The 22,018-nt window shown below is 37.7% G+C and overlaps 1 protein-coding gene and 1 long non-coding RNA gene across 6 annotated transcripts in view; both read left to right on the forward strand.

Annotated features, from left to right (window-relative positions):
• Positions 1–22,018, forward strand: part of pacsin3 (protein kinase C and casein kinase substrate in neurons 3) — a 53,484-nt gene that overhangs the window by 27,444 nt on the left and 4,022 nt on the right. For 4 of the 5 annotated variants that reach the window (XM_051901693.1, XM_051901690.1, XM_051901692.1 and 1 more), the window contains 7 exons: positions 1,132–1,288; positions 3,746–3,981; positions 5,386–5,541; positions 6,198–6,373; positions 11,708–11,828; positions 13,356–13,486; positions 19,232–19,392. In XM_051901693.1, the coding sequence (XP_051757653.1) occupies positions 1,132–1,288; positions 3,746–3,981; positions 5,386–5,541; positions 6,198–6,373; positions 11,708–11,828; positions 13,356–13,486; positions 19,232–19,392 (1,138 nt within the window). The remainder of the gene's footprint in view (positions 1–1,131; positions 1,289–3,745; positions 3,982–5,385; positions 5,542–6,197; positions 6,374–11,707; positions 11,829–13,355; positions 13,487–19,231; positions 19,393–22,018) is intronic. The other variant, XM_051901694.1, reaches the window with a different exon arrangement.
• LOC127516811 (uncharacterized) lies at positions 21,171–21,985 on the forward strand. Its single transcript, XR_007931093.1, has 4 exons — positions 21,171–21,308; positions 21,340–21,498; positions 21,687–21,780; positions 21,940–21,985. It is a non-coding gene; the product is annotated as an uncharacterized LOC127516811 (long non-coding RNA).

Here is a 22,018-nt window from a genome sequence, read left to right on the forward strand (position 1 = left end):
CCTACTTTGACTGCATATACAGTACTAATGTAAAGCAATATATACTATATAGCAAATCTCGGCAAAAATCGTCGCAAAATGTAAACTGTATTATCACACAGCTCTATTTATAAAGTTGGATAAGTATATATTAACAATGTGTATTCTTAAAAGAGCTATATAAATAAATCTGACGTGACAGTAATTTAGGGGAGAAAGGTGTAGAGTGCATTCATTTGTTGCATCACTATGTGTTTAGACAGGGCCCATAATATACAGCTGCTTGTAATTGAGAGATACACAATTTGTTTATGCTATAAGTTTATAATATAATCGTGTTTTTTATGTCACAGACAGGTGTAAAAAAAAAAATAGACAAACATATTGGTCAATTGACAATGTCTAAAACCATTTAAAGATTAGCCATGATCTTTTTCTAAAATGGTAGCTGGGGTAAAGTGTGCCAAAGTGGGTTAAGCTGTGCCAATAGCTCAACTAATAATGCTTCAAATGCTGCACTATTAGAAAATATTAACATTGTTTCACTTCTAGTATTATAAATATTAAAAAATCTGCAGCACAATAAGACTTTTGGGATGGGATCATGTTCTAGTAAATAGTTTTTTTTTTCCTGATTTATATTCATTTATATGTATTTTAAATCTAAATTATTAATGTATTTACTTATAATTCAACCCTTTCACATGACACAACTTACCCCAAATGAGCATCAAGTTGTGTGAACCTTTTTTTTTTTCTTCTTTTTTTTTTTTTTTTTTTTTTTTTTTTTGAGATTTGTCATAAATGTCCGTGTTTATAGATGCTTTCTTCTCATTTCACTTGATAACTAAAATATAAATACTATCTTGTTTCTCCTTGCCTAGAGGAAAACTTAAGTTAAACCGTTTACTCCACTCTACCCTAAACTGGTTTATGTAAGTTACAGGATGGAGTCATAAATCGAATTCTAAAATCTTAAATTTAATGAATAACCTTTATTAGACTGAAATGTAATTATTCACTGATATTCCTAGCTGTTAATATTTGTAACCAGATCATTGAGTCAGTGAGTTAAGCTTGGGAACCGGATTCAGAAATTAATCTGTGTGCAACATTTTAGTATGACTCTCTAACATGACTTTCATTGGTTAGCCTGGGAACTACAAGAGGACGGTTAAGCGCATTGACGATGGCTACAAGCTATGCAACGAGCTGGTCAGCTGCTTCCAGGAGCGGGCCAAGATTGAGAAGGGCTATTCCCAGCAGCTGAGTGACTGGGCCAGGAAATGGAGGGGTGTTGTGGAGAAAGGTCAGTATGCCTTTGAGTTTCATAGGTCATCATCTTAAAGTAGACGCATCCCTCTACAGTCACATCAACACATGCTATACTGATGAGCTGATGAGTGCCTCTGTCAAACAATTATAAATCTCTCTGACCTTTCAATCACCCTATCAGTGCCCACCCTTAATAGTTTCACAGTAGTTTCTAAGTTTGGAGAAAAGAAGGTATGAATGTGATATACAGTAATGCTGCCTCTGTTGCTTGTCGGTGTTCTATCAATTCATGTTGCTGTTGTGTGGAAACCTTGTATCTCCAAATCTACTACTTTTCAGGAAATGAAGAAAAAAAAAAAAAAAAACTATTATTTAAATAGTTAAACACTGTTGTCAAACTTGATATTGTGTCTTTATATGTGGTATTATTAACATTTTACCGAATTTTGGACATGCACGTTTTGTCCGTCATTAGAACGGCCTCATATGAGGCAGTAAGCATTACGTTTCATCAACTGGTTACGTCGCATCAACTTACTAAGTTTACAGCTATGTGGGTGCTCAGTTTTTTTCTGTCATTTGGCCAAAATCTCATTTTATAAAAGATGAAGTGCTTTGCACAGGCTATTTAAGATGGTATTGACTGCTCAATGACAAAAGCTAGACTAAGACACTCTTCTCCACTTCTCAAGTACATAAAACATTTTTTATATATATTAGGGGTGTAACGGTACACAAAACTCACGGTTCGGTACAGGTTCGGTACAGCGGGTGGGGAGAAAACTAAACATAAAATTGCTTTTTTTATTATTATTAAACAGTGGTTTACTGAATAAATTGTTTTTTTGTCTTTAAATATATTAAATTAAATTAAATTAAATTATAACTAAAAGTTTCTTAAGGATAAAAAAAAGGTCTTTGCTGATACTATAAACTACGTAGGGTGCCCTTACTTGAACATCAAGGTTAACGACTGAGCCCAAACTATTAGCCTAAATTCAATCGCTCAACACTCATACAAACAAATTGTATGCAAACATGTAAGCTGCACATAAGGCAGTTTTTGCATTAACTTCTAAATCTAATTATAAAATTATGTTTTACTCCAATTCATTGTTGAAATATAATCATTTATACACAGTGGCTGTCATTTTCATGACAGATTTTTTTAAACATACATTAAATAATCAAGACATCACTAACAGGTTAAGTAAAATATAATAAATATATATGTTAATACAGTGCATATATTAAGTGAAAGAGTTCAATTCTCTGGCAAACTAACAAGCTGTGGATACTGAATGGCATTTCTGAGATAAATGCTACATGACATTGTTTACAAGCTGTTTTATTGATGTCTTTCCGCTGTTGAAACACTGAATAAGCGATAACACGAGATATTATTTCAACTTACTTACGTTTCAGTAAGTTTTCCTATCTTTCAACATACCTTAAGATGTTCATTTAAGTTTATTCTGTAACTAGTGAGGAAGAGATGATTGTTCACTCGCGCTCCGCACTGCCTTTTGAACTGAGGTGCCTGTACAGTGATCTGTCACGCTACATCAAAGCACGTCAAAACGGCACTTTATGTTTGAAAGTAACAAAACGCAGAGCTTATTGCGATTATTGGTGGTTAATGATGGTCAGGCTACAACGTTGCAATATAATGCATTCGGTACACATGTGCACCGTACCGAAAGCCCTGTACCGAAGCAGTTCAGTATAAATACGTGTACCATTACTCCCCTAATAAATAAATAATAAAATGATTAGCTACAATGTGATTAGCTGTGATTAGCTACAATGATCAACACTTCAAAAACGTTGTAAATAGACATCAATGACGCTCTTCACCAAGCGCTTACACAGTTACAGAAAGTAGCCAATCACAGACATATATGTTGAGCGCGTGAACACAATTTCCATTCAGAGGTGTTTACGAATCGCTCAGCGGCGCTCAAAGCGTCACATTATTAAAGTTCTCGGAGTCAGTACTTTTGACAACACTAGTCCAAAATGTGTGCGGCACTTCATTCAAGATTGAGGTGGGGTTATGTAGTTTGATCTACAGTTTGAGGATCCAGTGCAGTTACTCAAGCTGTTTTTAATACTTTTCATTGGTTAGATATTTGCAAAATCCACAGATAGACATAAAAGGTGACCAATCGTAATGATTTAGGAAAAAATAAAGAAATATGGAGATACAAGTTGCACGCATGGGTGTGTTTTCAGCACTTGCAAAATAACAGTAGGAACAGTGAGTCCTAAATGCTGGATTTGAAAAATAAACTGTAAATGTAGGCAGTGTAAACAAAGCCACTGTATTATGTACTGACCTTAAGAAAAGTCGTGGATATGAGTGGATTACCTCCAAGAGAGAGCCTCAGGCTGGACACATATTCAGTAACCAAACCATGTGACCTTAAAGCCACTATCCAGTGTGTTATAAGCTGCCAGATAAAGCTAAATTCTGTTTTCTGTCCTGCAGGCTCACAGTATGGGACTCTGGAAAAGGCCTGGCATGCTTTCATGAATGCGGCAGACAGACTGAGTGAGATCCATATGGAACTAAAAGAGAAACTGGTGGTTGAGGACAGTGAAAAGATTAGAAACTGGCAGAAGGATGCCTTCCACAAGCAAATGATTGGTGGATTCCGTGAGACCAAAGACGCCGATGAAGGCTTCCGCAAGGCCCAGAAACCCTGGGTCCGAAAACTGAAGGATGTGAGTCTCCTTCTGTGCAGAATACTACGCCATTAGTATGGATTTCATCCATTAAATGATGGCAGAGAGAACAAAAGAAATCAGGGTTTAAATCCACTTTGTCTACCTTTTTTTTTTTTTTTTTTTTGTTTGTTTTGTCTTGTTTTTAAAGCTTACCCAAAATGAACTGATTTCATGTTCAACTACTGAAATGGAATGTAAATTTATGACTGTAAAGCTTTACAATAAGGTTTAATTTGTTAACATTAGTTTTAATTGTTAGTTCATGTTAGTTAACTATTGTTAACGAATGAAACCTTATTGTAAAGTGTTACCATTTAGACGAATGCCAAAAATCTGCTTTTTTTTTTCATGCAACAAGTAGATGGTCTTCAGTGATTGTCAAGCTCCAAAAAATGATCAAAAACAGGGTTTCTACAGATCTTAAGTTTTAATTCGCCTTTACACAAATTAAGGCCTTAAATCAGATCTTAAATCAGACCAGAAAGTCATGCCATTAAATGTTGCATGCATTGCAAGAAATGAATATCTTCCTCAGTGTTTTTGTCCTGTTTTCCAATACAAATATCTAAACATCTTTAAATAAAGATAGATTTATTTGAGATACAAATGAAAATGAATGAAAATATCTGTCAGTGTGTTTCAAAACTTCCCTTTGAATGATTTTTCTGAGCCCATTAGCAGAAATTTGTTCTTGTTTTAATCATAAACTCACTGCATTTTGATCAATTTCACAGAAAACAAGACTTAATTTTGTATCTCCAGTAAATGCATCTTGATTTAAGAATCTTTAGACATTTGCACTGGAAAACAAGACAAAAATACTGATGAAAAACATCATTTTTGTGCAGAGTGATCAGAAGGTACAGTAAAATATATTTCCATATTGAGAGCAGAGAGATTGAAGCTACCTTTTTGTAAAAATAAATTAAAAAGTAATGGATATCTGTTGGTGATATTTTTTTTTTTTTTTTTTTTTTTTAACTCTTAAGTGTTTCTGCTTAGACATTTACATTTAGAGAACATATTGACATGTGTTCCCTTCAATTTATTCCTTACATTTTATTTACTTGGTTTTAAAAGGTCTTAAAGTATTAAATGTACCTTCATAAACCTGCAGAATCCCTGAAAAACAACATTTGGCTGGTCCATATGATTTTTCTTAGTTATATTCCAAGTCTTCTAAAGCAATGCGCTAGATTAGTATGAGAAACAGACTGAAATTAAGTTTGGTGGTCGATTTTTGGTTTTCAAACTGTAACATTAGGGTGAATAGATGATGGCAGAGTCTTTATTTCAGGTCTATAACAGTGTTTAAAGAGAACCATGTATTTATATCATGTACCACAGTGTATTCAGTAATGATTAAATACTATGGTTGTGTAAATATTTTCTCTGCGATAGGTGGAGTCCACCAAAAAAAGTTATCACCAAGCCCGGAAGGAAGAGCGCACGGCATTGACACGTGAAACTCATGCCAAGGCCGACCCCACCAAATCCCAAGAGGAGGTCCGCAAGTTCACAGATCGCCTGGAGAAATGCACCCAGGAGGCAGAGAAGGTACCGTGAGAAAAAGCTCAGACACAACTGTTTTAGTCATTTTAATTTTTTTGAGGATTTTGCATTAAGTCGGTAATTACTGTTTGGGAAGCTTGTCAACAAGTGTCCATGTCTAGGTGGAAAGAGATGGGTGGGGAATGAAATGACAGAATTTCCATAAAACTTAGACAAGACGAGGCTTGCCTGTTGCTATTGCTAATAGTAAGGCCCATGTGATGATGATGGTGTCTTTAAACTTGCTGTGACAATGCTAAATTATGGGTGTGAACAACATGTTGTTGAATGTGTAGTTTCATTCACAAAACTACACTTTATGCTATCAGTTTCTGCCTTCTCAAAGGTGTAAAGAGAAACACCGCCTGATTTTATGATATATCTAAGATTTTGCTTTGGTTTTCCATAACTTCTGAAAAAGGAGACTTTATTGTCCGTCTTTCAGATAGTCATGAAATTCATATTAGTACTTTTACATTTAATTTATATGATCCAGTGTGATGTCCAAATGAAGAAAGTGGTGCAGCTTGCTCCTTTAGTTTCAACAACCTTGTGAATATTCATTGGTCCATCTGAACAGGAAATTCTGATCTTCGGTAGTGACCCTGTGAACTGTCCCATGACTAGCCTGCATGTTTTATTTTTTGGATGTTTTTCCTCAGGCTAAGGAGCGTTATGAGAGAGCCCTGGACGAGCTGAATCGCTGTAACCCACGTTACATGGAGGACATGGAGCAAGTGTTTGAAATCACCCAGGAAGCAGAAAAGAAGAGGTTGCGCTTTTTTAAAGAAGTTCTTCAGGACATACACCAGCACATGGACCTCTCCAGCAATGATGGGTTAGTCCCTCTTCACAGTCTACACAGACACTTATTTTCTAGGACATCATGCTAATTAATATGTTGGATTTGAAACTCCTTGTGTCAGCTGCAAGTCCATTAATAGTGGTTCACACACACCAAACAAACAAACAAACAAGCAGTGATTTAGAGTCCAACAGAATATAATGTTGCTAATAATGACTCTTTAATCTGTTAATCTAATCTAATAATACCTGCATAGTAAATGCATAGCACACAAAACATTTCAATATTCAGTACTTTTCAATATTGAATACAGTATGCTGATATTCATAATCAGCATTTCCCTTGACTTTATCCACCATCTTAGCTATCTTAGCCATCATTTTCACTGAGCTCTTTGCCGTGCATTCTGGGATTGTATGTAATGCTTCTATAGAATTTAGCTAAAATGAATTTAGAAGACAGCTTCCGATAGACCTTAATCAGATTAGCGCCATATTTAATCTTTGACCGGAATGAAAACGAGGCTGTGAGGGGTAGAATACAGTGCGTTTAATGAACTGTGCTGCTGTTTAACAACAAACATATTGTTCAGCTGATGAAACAGCTTTCCAAAAGACTTTCAGTAGACAAGAACTCCATAAAACATTTGTTGTGAGTTTTGAAAATTACACGTAAATTAGGACCTTTATACAGTGCGTGCCATTGTAAAGACTAAGACCTATTGAGATTGTGTTAGCAATGTTGCTTGAGCTAAAACATGCAATATTCTAATAATCATCAAAACCAAATATTGAGTAAAATGGACTGTGCAAATATTTATTTATTTTTTTTTTCAATTCAGTACTTTTTAAATGAAATAATATTCTTAGTAGGGCTGGGCGATAAACAATATCATATCAAGATCGTGAAAGAATTTATGTCGATGACTATGTTAAGCTCTGGACATTTTTATTCAATATGGATTAATCTAACAGCCTATCACACAGCAGAAATAAACACGACAACAGCCAGTCAGTGCATGTCACTAATAAGTGATTTCTGTGTGTATCTGTGAATGAACGGCGCGGTTTCATCTGATACACAAACTTACACATGACGCTCACTGTGTTTTCAGTATATGAAGACATGAACACATGAACTTCATCTCCAGAGTCACTTCACAAGCTTTTCACCGTTTCATTTGAGAAAAAACTACCGTCAAATACACTCTGAAACTGAAACTAAAACTGAAAGATCTTCACAACAAACCATCAAAATAAAATTTCGGGTTAACTTCAAGAAATTATGACAGACGTATATCACAACTGTAGCCCTTCACTAAAATGTACTTCTCAAAGTAATAATTAAAGTTTATATAAAGTTGTATTATATCATAAAACATAGAATCCCAAAAAAATAAAATGGAAAACTCAGAATTTGGGGGAAAATAAAATGGATTTTATGGGGCACTAAATTAAAAGTTAACAACTCTGTGGAGTTTAATTGTGAACAAACAAGTTCACATGTTTGTTCATTCTCAAGGTCTAACAAATATGTGGAAAGCATTTCCTTCCCCATTAATGGCAGGTAAATGAATATCATGATAGATATCGATATCATATGATATGGAAAAAAATATTGTGATAATATTTTTGGCCATATCACCCAGCCATAATTCTTGGTCAACATTTCTCTTAACTCTGTCTGCTATCTTTAATGAATTTTGTTCACTGAGCTTGGTGCACTGAATCCCCCAATCTTACTTTTAATTGGAATAAATATTTTCTATGCTACTTCTTTTAGGTACTGAATGGAATGATGTAGTTATAGGTGACATTGATACTTTATTTTAACTGATTTTATCCATGAAGATTTGGAATATCTTAAAAGGCTGCTAAAATTTGGCATCCAACTCTTTCAAACAGCCTTGGTGCCAAGAATACACTCATGATGCCTAAAAATGCTATCTAGTTAGGTCACTCACTAGAGTTTCAAACTGAGCCACTGAGACACTGACAGGCACAGATGTAGGCGTAGTTGTGCAATGAAAACTGACATGAGAGAAATAGGGGAGCTCTGTCTTAAACATTTCTCAATGTCCTCATTTATAGAGGCCATATCAATATCCTCAGGCTCTTGAAATAGTTTCTGGTCATTTATGTGTCTCATAGCTGAAAACTGAAATAAATGAAGAATGTTAACCATTAATAAGTGCTTATTTGTTTTTTCCGTGCTCTCTGCTATCATTTTGTTTACTTAATGAGGAATTCTGAGCATGTCGTTGACTATTAACCAGGGTCATTTCAAAAGAGCTGAAAGCTCGGGAAACTCAGTGCTTTTGTTTTTTAATCAATGAACAAATGGCTCCTTTCGTTTTGCGTTTCGGTGTTAGCTCTAACAGCGTGGAGTTACATGTTCAGAATGGCAACAAAAACAACACCCTTCAAACCTGTCTCTGCAGTTTTGCACTATTGTTTACTTTTGTTGAGCTGTAATTACAGGGCTGGTGCTGAGCTGTGTGTTAATCATATAGTTTAGTTTCATGTACAGGAATCTTTGTGTTTACTTTATCCCTCCCTCATTCTTTGAATTTCCATGGTACTTAATGGGCCAGGCCTTTTGTTCTGGTAGCAGTGGTTATGAAACTAACTTTGACAAAAGAAACTAAAAAGAAATGTTTACTTTTTGAAGAAAATGTAAGCGGTGCTTGGCCGAACAAAACTCATCGACAGGATGCTAGTAGTAATAGTACCTTAAAGGATAAGTTCACCAATTTTCAACCAGTTTTGTATTTTTTTATTATTTTTTTTTATTTATTTTTTCGTTACTGTACTTGAGCAAAAAGTATTTTTGTTTTGGGAAACTTTTACTTTACTACATTCCAAAGCATAATATCATATTTTTACTCCATTACAAACACATCATTCCTCATTATTTTGAACTGAAAAAAATTGCAATTCTTGAAAGAGCTGATTCTTTTCAGTTAACCTGTTGAAACGGTTCACAAATCACACTGGGCTGCGTTTCTTAAAAGCATTGTTGCCACCAATGGTCGCTACAATCATCTTAGCTTACGATGCTTTTAGGAAACGCTGCCCATAATGATTAATTCATAAATCGGACTATAAAGAGGGATAGATGGATAGATTTGATTGATTGATTGATTGATTGATTGATTGAATGATTGATTGATTGATTGGATAGCAAACACTCGGTTTGTTGTGCTTGTTTGTAGGGCTGCACAAGTTGGCCCAACATTTTGTGCTAATATATTAATATGACTAATAATAATTATTATGATTATTATTATTATAGCTAAATAAAAATATTAAACAAAATAAGTAATATTACTATTGTAATAACACTTTCATTATTAAAAGTAAAAATAGAGTTTAAGAATAAATATAACATGATAAAAATAAGTAAATAATAATAATTTTATTTTACGAAAAACTGCAGGGTTACCTGTTAACATGCAGGGAGCCTATGACTATAAATCATTACAAAGGTCTAAGGTTTTATTAGAAAATATTATATTATTATGATAAAAATCTGTGACAATAATTTCATAATTTTTGTCAGGAGGTATGCAAAATCATGTCTTTATTGAGTCCATGTCTTTAAAATGAAATATGAGCCTCTTATGCAACCATTGTGGGGAAAAAAATAATAAAATAAATCTCCTGTACACTTCTGTACCCTGGAGAAAAACCTATGGATTATCATATAAATTTATTTTAGAGAGAAGTTTTTTTTTTTTTTTTGATTCAGTGTTACTGAGCGCTAAACACGTCTGTTTCATTCATACTGGAAGCCAGAGGGCGCCCTTGTGCAGAAACTCCAAATATGCCTCACAGAAGTAATAACTTGTGATGTTCCAGGAAACCCCTAATGTGGACAAGGCCATCAAGCTATTGATGTAGCTGAATTAAAAGATAGAAATGCTTTGACTGATTAAACATGAAGACAATAAACACACGACTGCCGCAATATATGGGTTTTTTTTTAGTTCTTCAGGCCTTCTCGGTATAAAAGTATATTTATAATGCAATGCTAATCAACATAGTCTTTATCACTGTATAGAATACTATAAAATTATATTGTCTGCCTCGTTCTATGATGAAGCCACATCAAGTTACAAAAGGAAGTAATTTCAAACATTCGCCTTGCGTAATGAAGTGAGTTCAGAGTAAAAACGTTATTAAATGTTGTCTTTTGTTGGACAACAGGTTTATGAACGCTTCTCATTACAAGTTTGAGAAGATGTTTGACGCATGTTGCTTTTTCAAATGCACACTATAAGCATTTACTACTTTAAATGCATTTACTACAGATCACAGAGCTGCTCTTCACTAACATGCTGTGTATATTTAATTAAAAATCGAAAAAATAAATAAAAAATCGCAGCCTTTGCTAACTCATAATCGCACTAAGAAAAAAATCGTGATTTCTGTTTAATTGTGAATAATTGTGCAGCCCTAGTCTGCACTAATCTTTCTTATTGACTGATGCTGGCTAGAACAAATAAACGTGGTTCATCGATTACTTTTAGTAGTTAAGTACATTTAAATATCAAGTACTTTTACTGAAGTAAAATTGAAAACAAGTAATTATACTACCGACCCATGGTGAACAAAGTACACAAATCAAGTACATGAGTATATTTACATATGCTTTTTACTGGAATAATAATTTATTAGGGTAACTGCTTAAACAATGTGTAACCAATGTTCTCCATGTTACCTGCTCCCAGATATTGTTTTTTTTTTTTTTTTTTAGAAAAAGTCCACCAGATTCGCCAGACTTGACAGCTTCAGGGCTTTTGTTAAAAGTACAGATTGAACTTCCGCATTTTTGTATTCCTGCCCACGGACAGTCAGATTGACGTAATCCAAAGTGCGTTTTGTGTGTTGAAGTTTTTTGCCAAAAGCCACACCACAGCTCTTCTGTTTTCTCTAGTCTTGTAGCACCCTTTCATTCATGCATTCATTCATTCATTCATTCATTCAAGTTTCTACTTCATACACAGCCAAGTTTTAGTAAAAGCCCATCTTGTCAGCAATGAAGTGAACATATTACTACTGCTAAAAGGTACTAGTATGGACCTTTTAGGGGTAGATAAGATAAAAAGTTGTCCTTTTATGGAAAATGCCCCAGTGACAAGCTGCAGTGCCCCCCAAAAGTTTATGACACTGTGCAGGAGGCATTACACATCAAAATATATTTCTGTGTTAGGTGTTTTTAAACGTACAAGCATTAGTAATAGCAATGTTTGTCTTAGCAAGCACCATCAATTAAAGTTTGTGTTGGCTCTATTATTTAAACATACACTTCCTTGTGCACAAATAAAACCTGTCCTAACAAACTATGTGGAAAACCCCCATGCAGATTCCGAGCCCTGTTCCGAGACCTCGGCCAGACCATCAACATAGCCAATGACACGGAGGACCTCAGGTGGTGGAGGAACACCCATGGGCCCGGCATGAGCATGAACTGGCCGCAGTTTGAGGTATATTCTGCAAAATGCTGCTTTGTTTATTATATTTGCTACATCCCAGAATGCCAGGAAACACGTTTGCCAGATGCAAACAAGACTACAAACTTAAACTCTAACATTTGCTTAGAAAAGATATGACATTTACGGACCCAAACAGTGTTGCGGAGTCGTCAACCGTAGAGCTGTTTTGGGCCCCGGGCTCCAGTGGTGGTGAATTTCTAATGGGTTGAGCGTGAATGAGCTGTTGTCTTTGCACGGCCCATGAGTGGGTTCAGGAATGTCGGATCCCTCTCCCTAATGGCAAATCCTTCCCAGCCCTCCCCACAACACACACACATGCAGGCACACAGTGGCAGCACCTCCGTTTGTGCAAATGATGGTTTGTGAAACACGATGGTGTGTTGTGGAATCTGAGTGTGTTCGAAATTTTAAAATCCCCCCACAGTGTAAATGTTTAATCGAGCAGTAGGAGAGTGAATGGCAGTCAGAGAGCTAAAACGAAGCTTTTAGTCAAGTTTGCCCAGGTAAGTGACACCTCCAGAGGAATCTTCTGGCATCCTCCCTGTTCTGCCAGCACACTGGAGTCCTTTGTATGGCTGTAAACAGGCACAGGCTCTCTCACTCTCTCTCTCTCTGTGAACAGTGATAGAAGGCCGACTGGACGATCATCCAGCATGTGACTCTGAATATAAGTGCTGTTATGTCACAGTCACATTGTGTGACTGTTCTGTATTTTTGTTCTGCTTTAAAACAAGGCTATTTATTGACCGGATGTATTGAACCTAATGGACCATATGCACAGAATGTCCTTAAGAACTTCCATAAAAATATAAGCCAGCTGGAAAACTTCCGGTGAAATGTCACTTGTTGGTGTGTCGGTATCTTCAATGTCCTGAGGTGGTTTTAAACAGCATCAATAGTGTAATAATTAGTTTATAATCAGAATATAGTTACGTAAATGGTCAGGCCTAGCGTTAATTTAGTTATTGAAATGTAAAACGGCATAAAATAAAAGACGTTAGTTAGACTTTAGTTAACTCACATTTTTTTCAATAATTTTTTTCACAAGTGTGCCGAAATCATTGAGCTTGCGCTGCACTGACTGACAGCTGCAGTGATTATAAATTGAGAAGCGCGGTGCTCGATTTCTGTGTAATTCATTTACAAGAAAAGTTATTGTTTTTCATGAGATTTTGTGAGTACCTTATATTTCACCTTGACAAAATGTATTTTTAAACGTAGTGATTTCATAATGTTTAATATTATTCAAAAGTGAAACCGAGTGAAAAACTATGACAGGAAATGGCTAATATATGCGCAAATAAATGCTCATCTGCTGCCATCTACTGGTTATAGTGGTAATTAATGTCTTTTTTATTTTTAGACAAAATTGTTTTCTCTCAAATGTTGGATTTCCTTTTCGGTTTTACAAATGGGGACAGTTTCAGAAGGATGAACAAATAATGTTTTGTTCATTGCATTAAAAATAACATTTACATGTAATATGGATTTTCACATGTGCATTTCATGTTTTAACAGGAGTGGTCACCAGAAGCGCATCGATCCATCAGTCGAAAGGAAAGAAACAGTCATTCTGATGACGTGGTCACTCTGACTAATATTGTCTCGGCGGGAGACGAACCCCCGCAGACCCCACAGGAAACTACAAGGTACATCTGACTTCCACACACTCGAATGCTCATATACAAAGAATCACAAATATTTATTTTCTATTTCATGTTGTTATTTTTTTTAAATCTCTCAAAGGGCCTGTTTACACCTGGTCACTTTGTGTGTTTTTACTGATTGGATAGCTATTTGTTTTGTTAACCTGTTAGCGTTCCACTGTACACATTCCTTTCAAAAGAGACCAAAACCATGCATATACTCCAAATGGTTTAAGAACAGCATGCAATTTGTCAACCACCTAAAAGTAGATACACGGATTGAGTTTCATATTCTGTTACAATAACAATCCAACTTTTAATTACAGTGTTGTATTTAAAAGTGGAGGGTTATTATTGTTTTGTTTTTTTAATTAACCTGGAAAAAGTTCTTCCCTGAGGGCTTCGCTCACTGCTTTTAGTACCAACTACACCAATTAGCACTGAGTCAGCACATTCAGACTGTGTGTGTGTGTGTGTGTGTGTGTGTGTGTGTGTGTTTGTGTGTACCTGGTAATCCCTATGTTGTAAGGACTGTAAGGACCAAATGTCCCCACAAGGATAGTAATACCAGTAATTTTTAGGACAGTAAGGACATTTTATGGTCCCCATGACGAAAAACAGCTTATAAATCATACGAAATTAAGTGTTTTGAAAATGTTTAGAAGTGGGTTATTGGCTACAATGTATGATATAAAAATCATTATACCCATGAAATGTCCTCATAATGATAGGAATACGTGTGTGTGTGTGTTGCATGTTAACACGGGATCAGGGAAGGTCAAAGGTATTAGCTAAATGAAGTGCCTGGAAAGAACTGATAAGGTCTGGTACAGATACTATAGATGGCTCATGTTTATGTGGTGTATTTGAGCCTCTCGCAGGGCACACAGGGAATGCCTGTTAAATTGCAGTATTAAATGTGGCCTTCTGCAGCTTCCTGCTTATTAGTCTGGTCTCTGTTGACTCTTAAACCCACAGGTGGCATGAGGTGGATGGCTATTACGAGAACCTAAGTGGCTATGCACCGTCAGTGCAACTTTTTTTTATTGACCTCCTCTCTCAGAGTATAGACAGCAGCTCTGTTCTAGAACCTAGTAAGCAGCCTACCTAGACGGTATTCTTAGGCACCATGGGTGCACTCCTGACACAAAGGTTGTTACAAAAGTAGGCAGCAACATTATGCCTGTTAATGCAAACCTTATAGCCTGTTAACTGTCAGTGTCCCGGTAGCAGGACACTTAGTGTACTGAAATTTTAAAAAATATGATGATACCAGCATTTCCCCCTAGCATTTTGTGCGCTGTTAAGCAGACTCTTAAACGCCTCTTATTGGCCATTGTGTTCATGCGCTCAACAGATATGTCTGTGATAGGCTAGCGCTCAGTGAAGAGCGTCAGCAATATCTATTTACAGCATGTTTTTGAAGCGTTGATCATTGTAGCCAATCACAGACATATCTGTTGAGCGTGTGAACACAATGGCCAATCAGAGGTGTTTAAGAATCTGCTTAACAGCACTCAAAATGCTAGGGGGAAATGCTGGTATTGTCACATTTTTAAAATTTAAAATTTGACAACCCTGTTCAAAACCTTTTAGCAGGCTTGATTTTTGTGATATCAACTTCAAATTTGGACTTAAAGGGATAGTTCACCCAAAAATGAAAATCACCCCATGATTTACTCACCCTCAAGCCATTCTAAGTGTATATGACTTTATTAACCCCCTGGAGCCATATGGGTTATTTTTTATGATAGATGGATGCATTTAACACGCCCCCCATTCATTACCATTATAAATATTTGGTGAGCCAGGATATTTTTAAATATATCTCCGATTGTGTTCGTCTCAAAGAAGATAGTCATATACACCTAGGATGACTTGAGGGTGAGTAAATATTGGGATCATTTTCATTTTTGGATGAACTATGCATGGCTTTGATCAATTTTAGAGTCTTCTGTTATTCCAAAGCATTCATCAAATACAACTCATTTTGACAAAATGTTAAGGCAGCACTGGATATATCCTTCACAGAGAAGACAATACCAAAATGCACAGTGAAGAGTTCAGTGCAGAGATTGATTTAAGTCGAGAGAAGTGATGACTATAGAGATACATTTGATTAGATACACAATATGTGGATGAGCATCACATAGTTTAGCTGTTAATACTCACAATGGAGTTTGTCTCATTCGCTGTGTGATGTGAACGCCTATGTAGGATGTTCGAAATCATTCATTTTTGAGGTTCCATTTACTGTAGGTTAGAATGTTGTCTTAGAAGGCAGCAGCCTATGTAGGCAGTAGATAGCCAGGCAACTCACTAGGGTGTGGAACAGAGCTAACAAGATCTTTAAGACAATATATATTATAATAACATTTTGTTGCCATTAAGAAAAATCAAATTAACTCCTTTGATCCCAGGTCATTGTGAGAGCCAATCATTTGGGAATGTTGGTTCCCAGCTAAATATTGTTCAATGTAGTATGCCTAAATCAAGGTTGTGTTTTTTATTTGCTCTTTGCAGATTCCTTTGTGAAAATCAATGTATCCTCATTGCTAATACTGCTTTAAACTGACTTTGAGTAAATACTGAATGAATATTCCGAGTTCAATACAGGTTAAGCTTTATCATCAGCATCTCTGGGGCAAGACATTTCACCCAGATAAACTTTACACACCGTTTTAAAAGTATCGTCATGAAACTTAAACATTGTTACATGTGGATTCCAGACAGTTTACACACAGAAAAATCTCATGTGTGAGCGGTGTGTATGGAGTAAAGGCCAGAGTATACTTCTTTTTTTTTCATGCATAATGCATAGCTTTTCAAAGTCCATTTGACATACATAGGCGGTCGGCGCAGGTGCATTACCACAACTTGCACTACCAGTGCATGGGCAGTTTCTCTCCACAAGTTATAACCCATATACATCTTTATAATCTTTTAAGCCCGGGATACACTGCACGATTTTTGGCTGTCCCAGACGAAAGATTGCCATCAGGAAACAATCGTGGCGATTTCTGTGATCGTGGCTCTTAATCGGTGGTCCTATGTCGTACAGCGAAAGTGGTACAAAGATGGCCGTTTTCCCGGTCTTGCGACCAAAGATAGCCTACGATCATTTTCTGACAGTGTCAGAAATTCAGCATGATCAGCGCACAGCGTGTTTGCTGCTACGACCTACGTCTACTGACCAGCCAATAAAAATGCGACGTGAAATCATCGCGACATGGCGCTAAAACTTAAAACTGCTTACCTCAAGCTCTTTTCCCTTCTCCTTTCACCGCTTCCTTTTTTTTCAGCACACATAAAAAGTGTGATTCAACATGGTCTTTTTGGTAACCACTAGCGCATGCTGATGACGTTTTATTCTTCTATAGAAACTTGCATCATAGCTCACAAGTCAATGGGTGTCATCATCGTACAGTCTACATGCTTGTCGTACCCAAGTTTAATAGATCCATGTCGCACAGTGTGATTCGTAATGATCTTATAGGATTGCTAAAATCGTGCAGTGTATCCTGGGCTTTAGGCTGGAGTTGTACTTTCTAGCCTCCTCGCACAATCTCTTATCCACGCAGCCAACCATTAGCTGTTTCCATCTAAATTTGCGAATTTAACGCAAAATTGGAATATCACATAAAACATTTGTGAATAAAGCACAGTTTCCATTCAGTGAGTCAAAGAGAACAAAATTGTATCTTTCCTAATAAACTGGTGCCAAATATCTCTAAGAAGAATGCAAATTGCTGCAGTAGGAGAAGCCACTGTGGGTCTTTTTCATATATAATAAATGATTTGCGCCTCAGAGCACGGAGACGAAATGGAACGCGGTCATGTTATCTTGCTTTGGGAGGCGGATGCTTGTTTTTTGGAACGCAGTCGTGTAAGACCGCTCCTGGAGGTAATAATACCCAACCTCTTTGACGACAGAATGACCAAAACATTTCAGATGGTCCACTGGTTAGTCCAGTTATGCTGTCCCATCGCGCATGCCTTTTTTTGCTGCGCATCGAGGAAATAATTTGGTAAATGTTCCCACCGTAGTTTATGCATGTCTTCTTATCGAATACAAAAACAATCCGACTCAATTGATCGCATACATTTTTTTTTTTTTTTAATGCATAATTTTTACATTTATGCACATCTTTCTATCCAGCGTTTTTATTTTTTATGTGATATCACAAAATTCACATAAAAATAGGTGGATGCAAACATGGCTATTGATGGCTTTGTTTGAAATCGCCCCCCCTGTAGACCTTATTCACAGCAGTGCCATCTTTGATGGGAATGAAAGCGAGGCTATGAGGGATAAACATACATCTCTTCAGTGGATTGTACTGTTTGTACTGTTATTGTACTGTTATTTAATGTGTTTATGGATTGTTCAGCTGACAAAACACTGCAAAAATATCTTTCAGAGAAATTTCAGTACACAAAAAACTCTAGACAACATGAGCTGGAGCTTTATACAGCTTTTTACAGCAAATGCCACTGAAAAGATGGTAAGTCTATCCCTCAGCCTCGCTTTCATACCTGTCATGATGCTACTCCGAAAAAGTCTATACCCTTAAATAGGGCACTATTTGAGGGGACAGCTATTTGTATTGGTGTCTGAAACCATAGCTGACATTATCGAGTGCACTCATTCAATCCCATAATGCACCACAATAATGAGTGTACAACTGATGTACACTCAACGGCTAGAGAATACCCATAATGCAATGTGAAGGTCATGCAGAATTAATTCCTGCATCTGATCAGAAGATGGCGCCCGCAGCTGAATCATCCATCCATCCATTTTCCAAACTGCTGGTTCAATGTGGATACAGCGTAATATCATACAGAGATTAATTCCTTTTTAACTGATTATTAAATTGTTTAATCAAGGCTCATACATGACAGAGTTCAAGAAATCTTTTCATTACTACTGGAGCTGCCAGGTTAAGTTTCAAATGATTATTACACAGCGAGCACAAACTGGTGCGCGGAAGGCTGCTGCCTTCTCGCACCAGTGTCTGAATTCACTCACTCGTTTTCATTCACTCCTTCAAGTGAACTATATTAGTGGACTGATGTAGGGAATACTGAATGAGGGTATAGGGGGCGATTTCTGTCTCTTCTAGTTCTTTTTTCTTTGACTACCTTATGAATCAATGGTCCTTAGGCACTGTTACCACCTTGTGGACAAACAAATTAGTGCAAAAAAAATTCACTGGGCATGTGACCTGCGCATACAGAGAATGTGCGCTTAAAAAACGGTTGCATGCATACTGTGTGTGTGCTGTGCTGTTGATGAAATTCGTGTCACACGCACTATATGCGGTCTCTAGCGTACACATAAAAAGTGAAGTATACTTTGGGCTTAAAAGTCTGGCTATGGGCAAAGAGTACGTGCTTAATGTAGAAATGACCAAATTCGTCACGCACACCCATATATCCTAGTGCAAAAACCGTACATGCATTACTATACATCCATTACTGTAAATGTGATGTTTTGTTTTTGTTCATTTTTTACAAACCGAGGGACACACTGAAATTAGTTTCTGTGATAATCCACGGCATGCCACACATAAGTTTAATTCCTTCAATAGATTTTTATTAACATTTCAAATGTTTTTAGTTGAACTAACTATCACAGATGACTTGATTGCCAAATTGATTTTTGGAATAAAATCTTCCAGCTTCTATTAAAATGATTCCTCCATGAATTTGTGCAGATTTCTAATTCCTCTGCTGTCCACACAGGGCGGGTAAAGACTACTCCTCGGACTGGTCTGATGACGAGAGCCCCAAAAAATACATCGCAGCCAACGGGGTGGACGAGGAGGAGAAGGTAGTCGGGGTTCGCGTTAGAGCGCTGTATGATTACACAGGGCAGGAGGCTGATGAGCTGAGCTTTAAAGCAGGTATTAATCCCTACTAATGCTTATTAATGCCACACACTTGAACATACATACACATGGAACGGCTGGCCATGGCTTGTGGATTCATAGAACCCCTTTTCTTTGCTTTTTCAATGTCTTTCTGTGCATGGTAGTGCAGTTATTTCAGAAGGCATTGCAGAAAGGACCAAATTAAATGGGGTTCGTCAGTCTAAGCATGTGCGCATGTGTGTGATTAAACCATAAATGACACGTTACATGGGTTTATTTGTGACGGCATCTTCACATTTAGACAATACCCATGAAACTGCTTTGAAACTAGTGAACTGACACAAAACGAACATACTCATTCCTGATATTACAGTGTTTGAATTTTCATGAACGGAAGCAGCAATACAAATAGGCAAAGACTGATTTTAAACATTTATATTAAGCTGATATGAGTTGTTACACTGGTAACACTTTACAATAAGGTCCTGTAAGTTAGCATTGGTTAATGCATTAACTAATATTAACCAGTAATAAGCAATACATTTGTTACAGTGTTTATTAGTCTTTGTTAAATTCAACTAATACAAATTCATTTTAAGTTCATGTCAGCTCACAACTTTTGATTTTAATAATGTATTAGTAAATGATGAATTTAACTAAGATTAATAAATGCTTTAGAAGTATTTTTCATTGTTAATGTTAACTAATGTAATTAAGTGATGTTAAATGGAACCTTATTGTAAAGTGTTACCGTCACACTGTTTGTTCACATTTGGCAGGTTTGGTTGGATTAAAATAAACTCTGGTGCACACCAAACAAGTGGACCAAGACCTCTGGAAAATTGGTCTCTAAGTGAACCAGGGCTAAATGTATTATTTTCTTTTTTGGTCCAAGAGACCAAGAGAACCAAACTACAAGTGTGAACACACTCTAATAGATGGTAACAATACAAGGGAAATGTTTGTTTCCATTGGGAAAAGGGACCTAATTCACAAAAATGTTGTTTTTTAACATTTCCCAGTTTTTCGCTTCAAAGTTCACATCAGATGCTGATCTATGGACTTCTTAATAAATCAATAGTTTCCTTCAGTGATCAGCTGATCCCTGCATGTCGTGAATAATTCACAGGCTTCCCAAAAGTCACTAAATGGCATCATTTATTAGCCCTGTTACCCAAGAAACTGACAAAATTCATTATGCCAGACAACAGCTCCAACACTATATGCAACAACAGACATGCCAAGAGTGACACCTGGTGGTCATCTACTGAAGTTTTTGTGTGTTTTTGTACTCTAGTAAAGCAGATTTAAAGGTGATTTTTATGGTAAAATACATTCTTTTAACCCAGTTTATTGTTCATTGACTACTATTAGTATGCCATTCATGGGTTTTTCTCCCCCAAAAGTGTAAACATTGAGTCTCCCACACATCGTCTAAACATTGAGAGTGGTCCTCTCAGATCCATCAATCTCTTTCCAGCTCTTTCCCAGAATTTGGGGCATGGCAACTGTAGCAGGCGGAGAGTTTGGGGCAGGCGTGGCTACTGTAGCAGGCGGAGAGTGTGGGGTGGGCGTGGCTACTGTAGCAGGCGGAGAGTGTGGGGTGGGCGTGGCTACTGTAGCAGGCGGAGAGTGTGGGGTGGGCGTGGCTACTGTAGCAGGCAGAGAGTGTGGGGTGGGCATGGCTACTGTAGCAGGCGGAGAGTGTGGGGCGTGGCTACCGTAGCAGGCGGAGAGTTTGGGGCGTGGCTACTTTATCAGGTGTAGAGTTTGGGGTGTGCCTACCGTAGCAGGCAGAGTTTGGGGCGTGGCTACTGTAGCAGGTGGAGAGTTGGGGCGTGGCTACTGTAGCAGGTGTCAAGTTTGGGGTGTGGCTACTGTAGCAGGCGGAGAGTTGGGGCGTGGCTGCTGTAACAGGTGGAGAGTGTGGGGCGTGGCTACTGTAGCAGGTGGAGAGTTGGGGCGTGGCTACTGTAGCAGGTGTAGAGTTTGGGGTGTGGCTACTGTAGTAGGCGGAGAGTTGGGGCGTGGCTACTGTAGCAGGTGGAGAGTTTGGGGCGTGGCTACCGTAGCAGGCGGATAGTTTGGGGCGTGGCTACTTTATCAGGTGTAGAGTTTGGGGCGTGGCTACTGTAGCAGGTGTAGAGTTTGGGGTGTGGCTACTGTAGCAGGCGGAGAGTTGGGGCGTGGCTACTGTAGCAGGTGTAGAGTTTGGGGTGTGGCTACTGTAGCAGGCGGAGAGTTGGGGCGTGGCTACTGTAGCAGGTGTAGAGTTTGGGGTGTGCCTACCGTAGCAGGCAGAGTTTGGGGCGTGGCTACTGTAGCAGGTGGAGAGTTGGGGCGTGGCTACTGTAGCAGGTGTAGAGTTTGGGGTGTGGCTACTGTAGCAGGCGGAGAGTTGGGGCGTGGCTACTGTAGCAGGTGGAGAGTTTGGGGTGTGGCTACTGTAGCAGGTGGAGAGTTGGGGCGTGGCTACTGTAGCAGGTGGAGAGTTTGGGGCGTGGCTACTGTAGCAGGTGGAGAGTTTGGGGCGTGGCTACTGTAGCAGGTGGAGAGTGTGGGGAGTGGCTACTGTAGCAGGTGTAGAGTTTGGGGTGTGGCTACTGTAGCAGGCGGAGAGTTGGGGCGTGGCTACTGTAGCAGGTGGAGAGTTTGGGGT

The sequence above is a fragment of the Ctenopharyngodon idella genome, chromosome 7, assembly GCF_019924925.1.
Source record: "Ctenopharyngodon idella isolate HZGC_01 chromosome 7, HZGC01, whole genome shotgun sequence".
Lineage (NCBI taxonomy): Eukaryota > Metazoa > Chordata > Actinopteri > Cypriniformes > Xenocyprididae > Ctenopharyngodon > Ctenopharyngodon idella.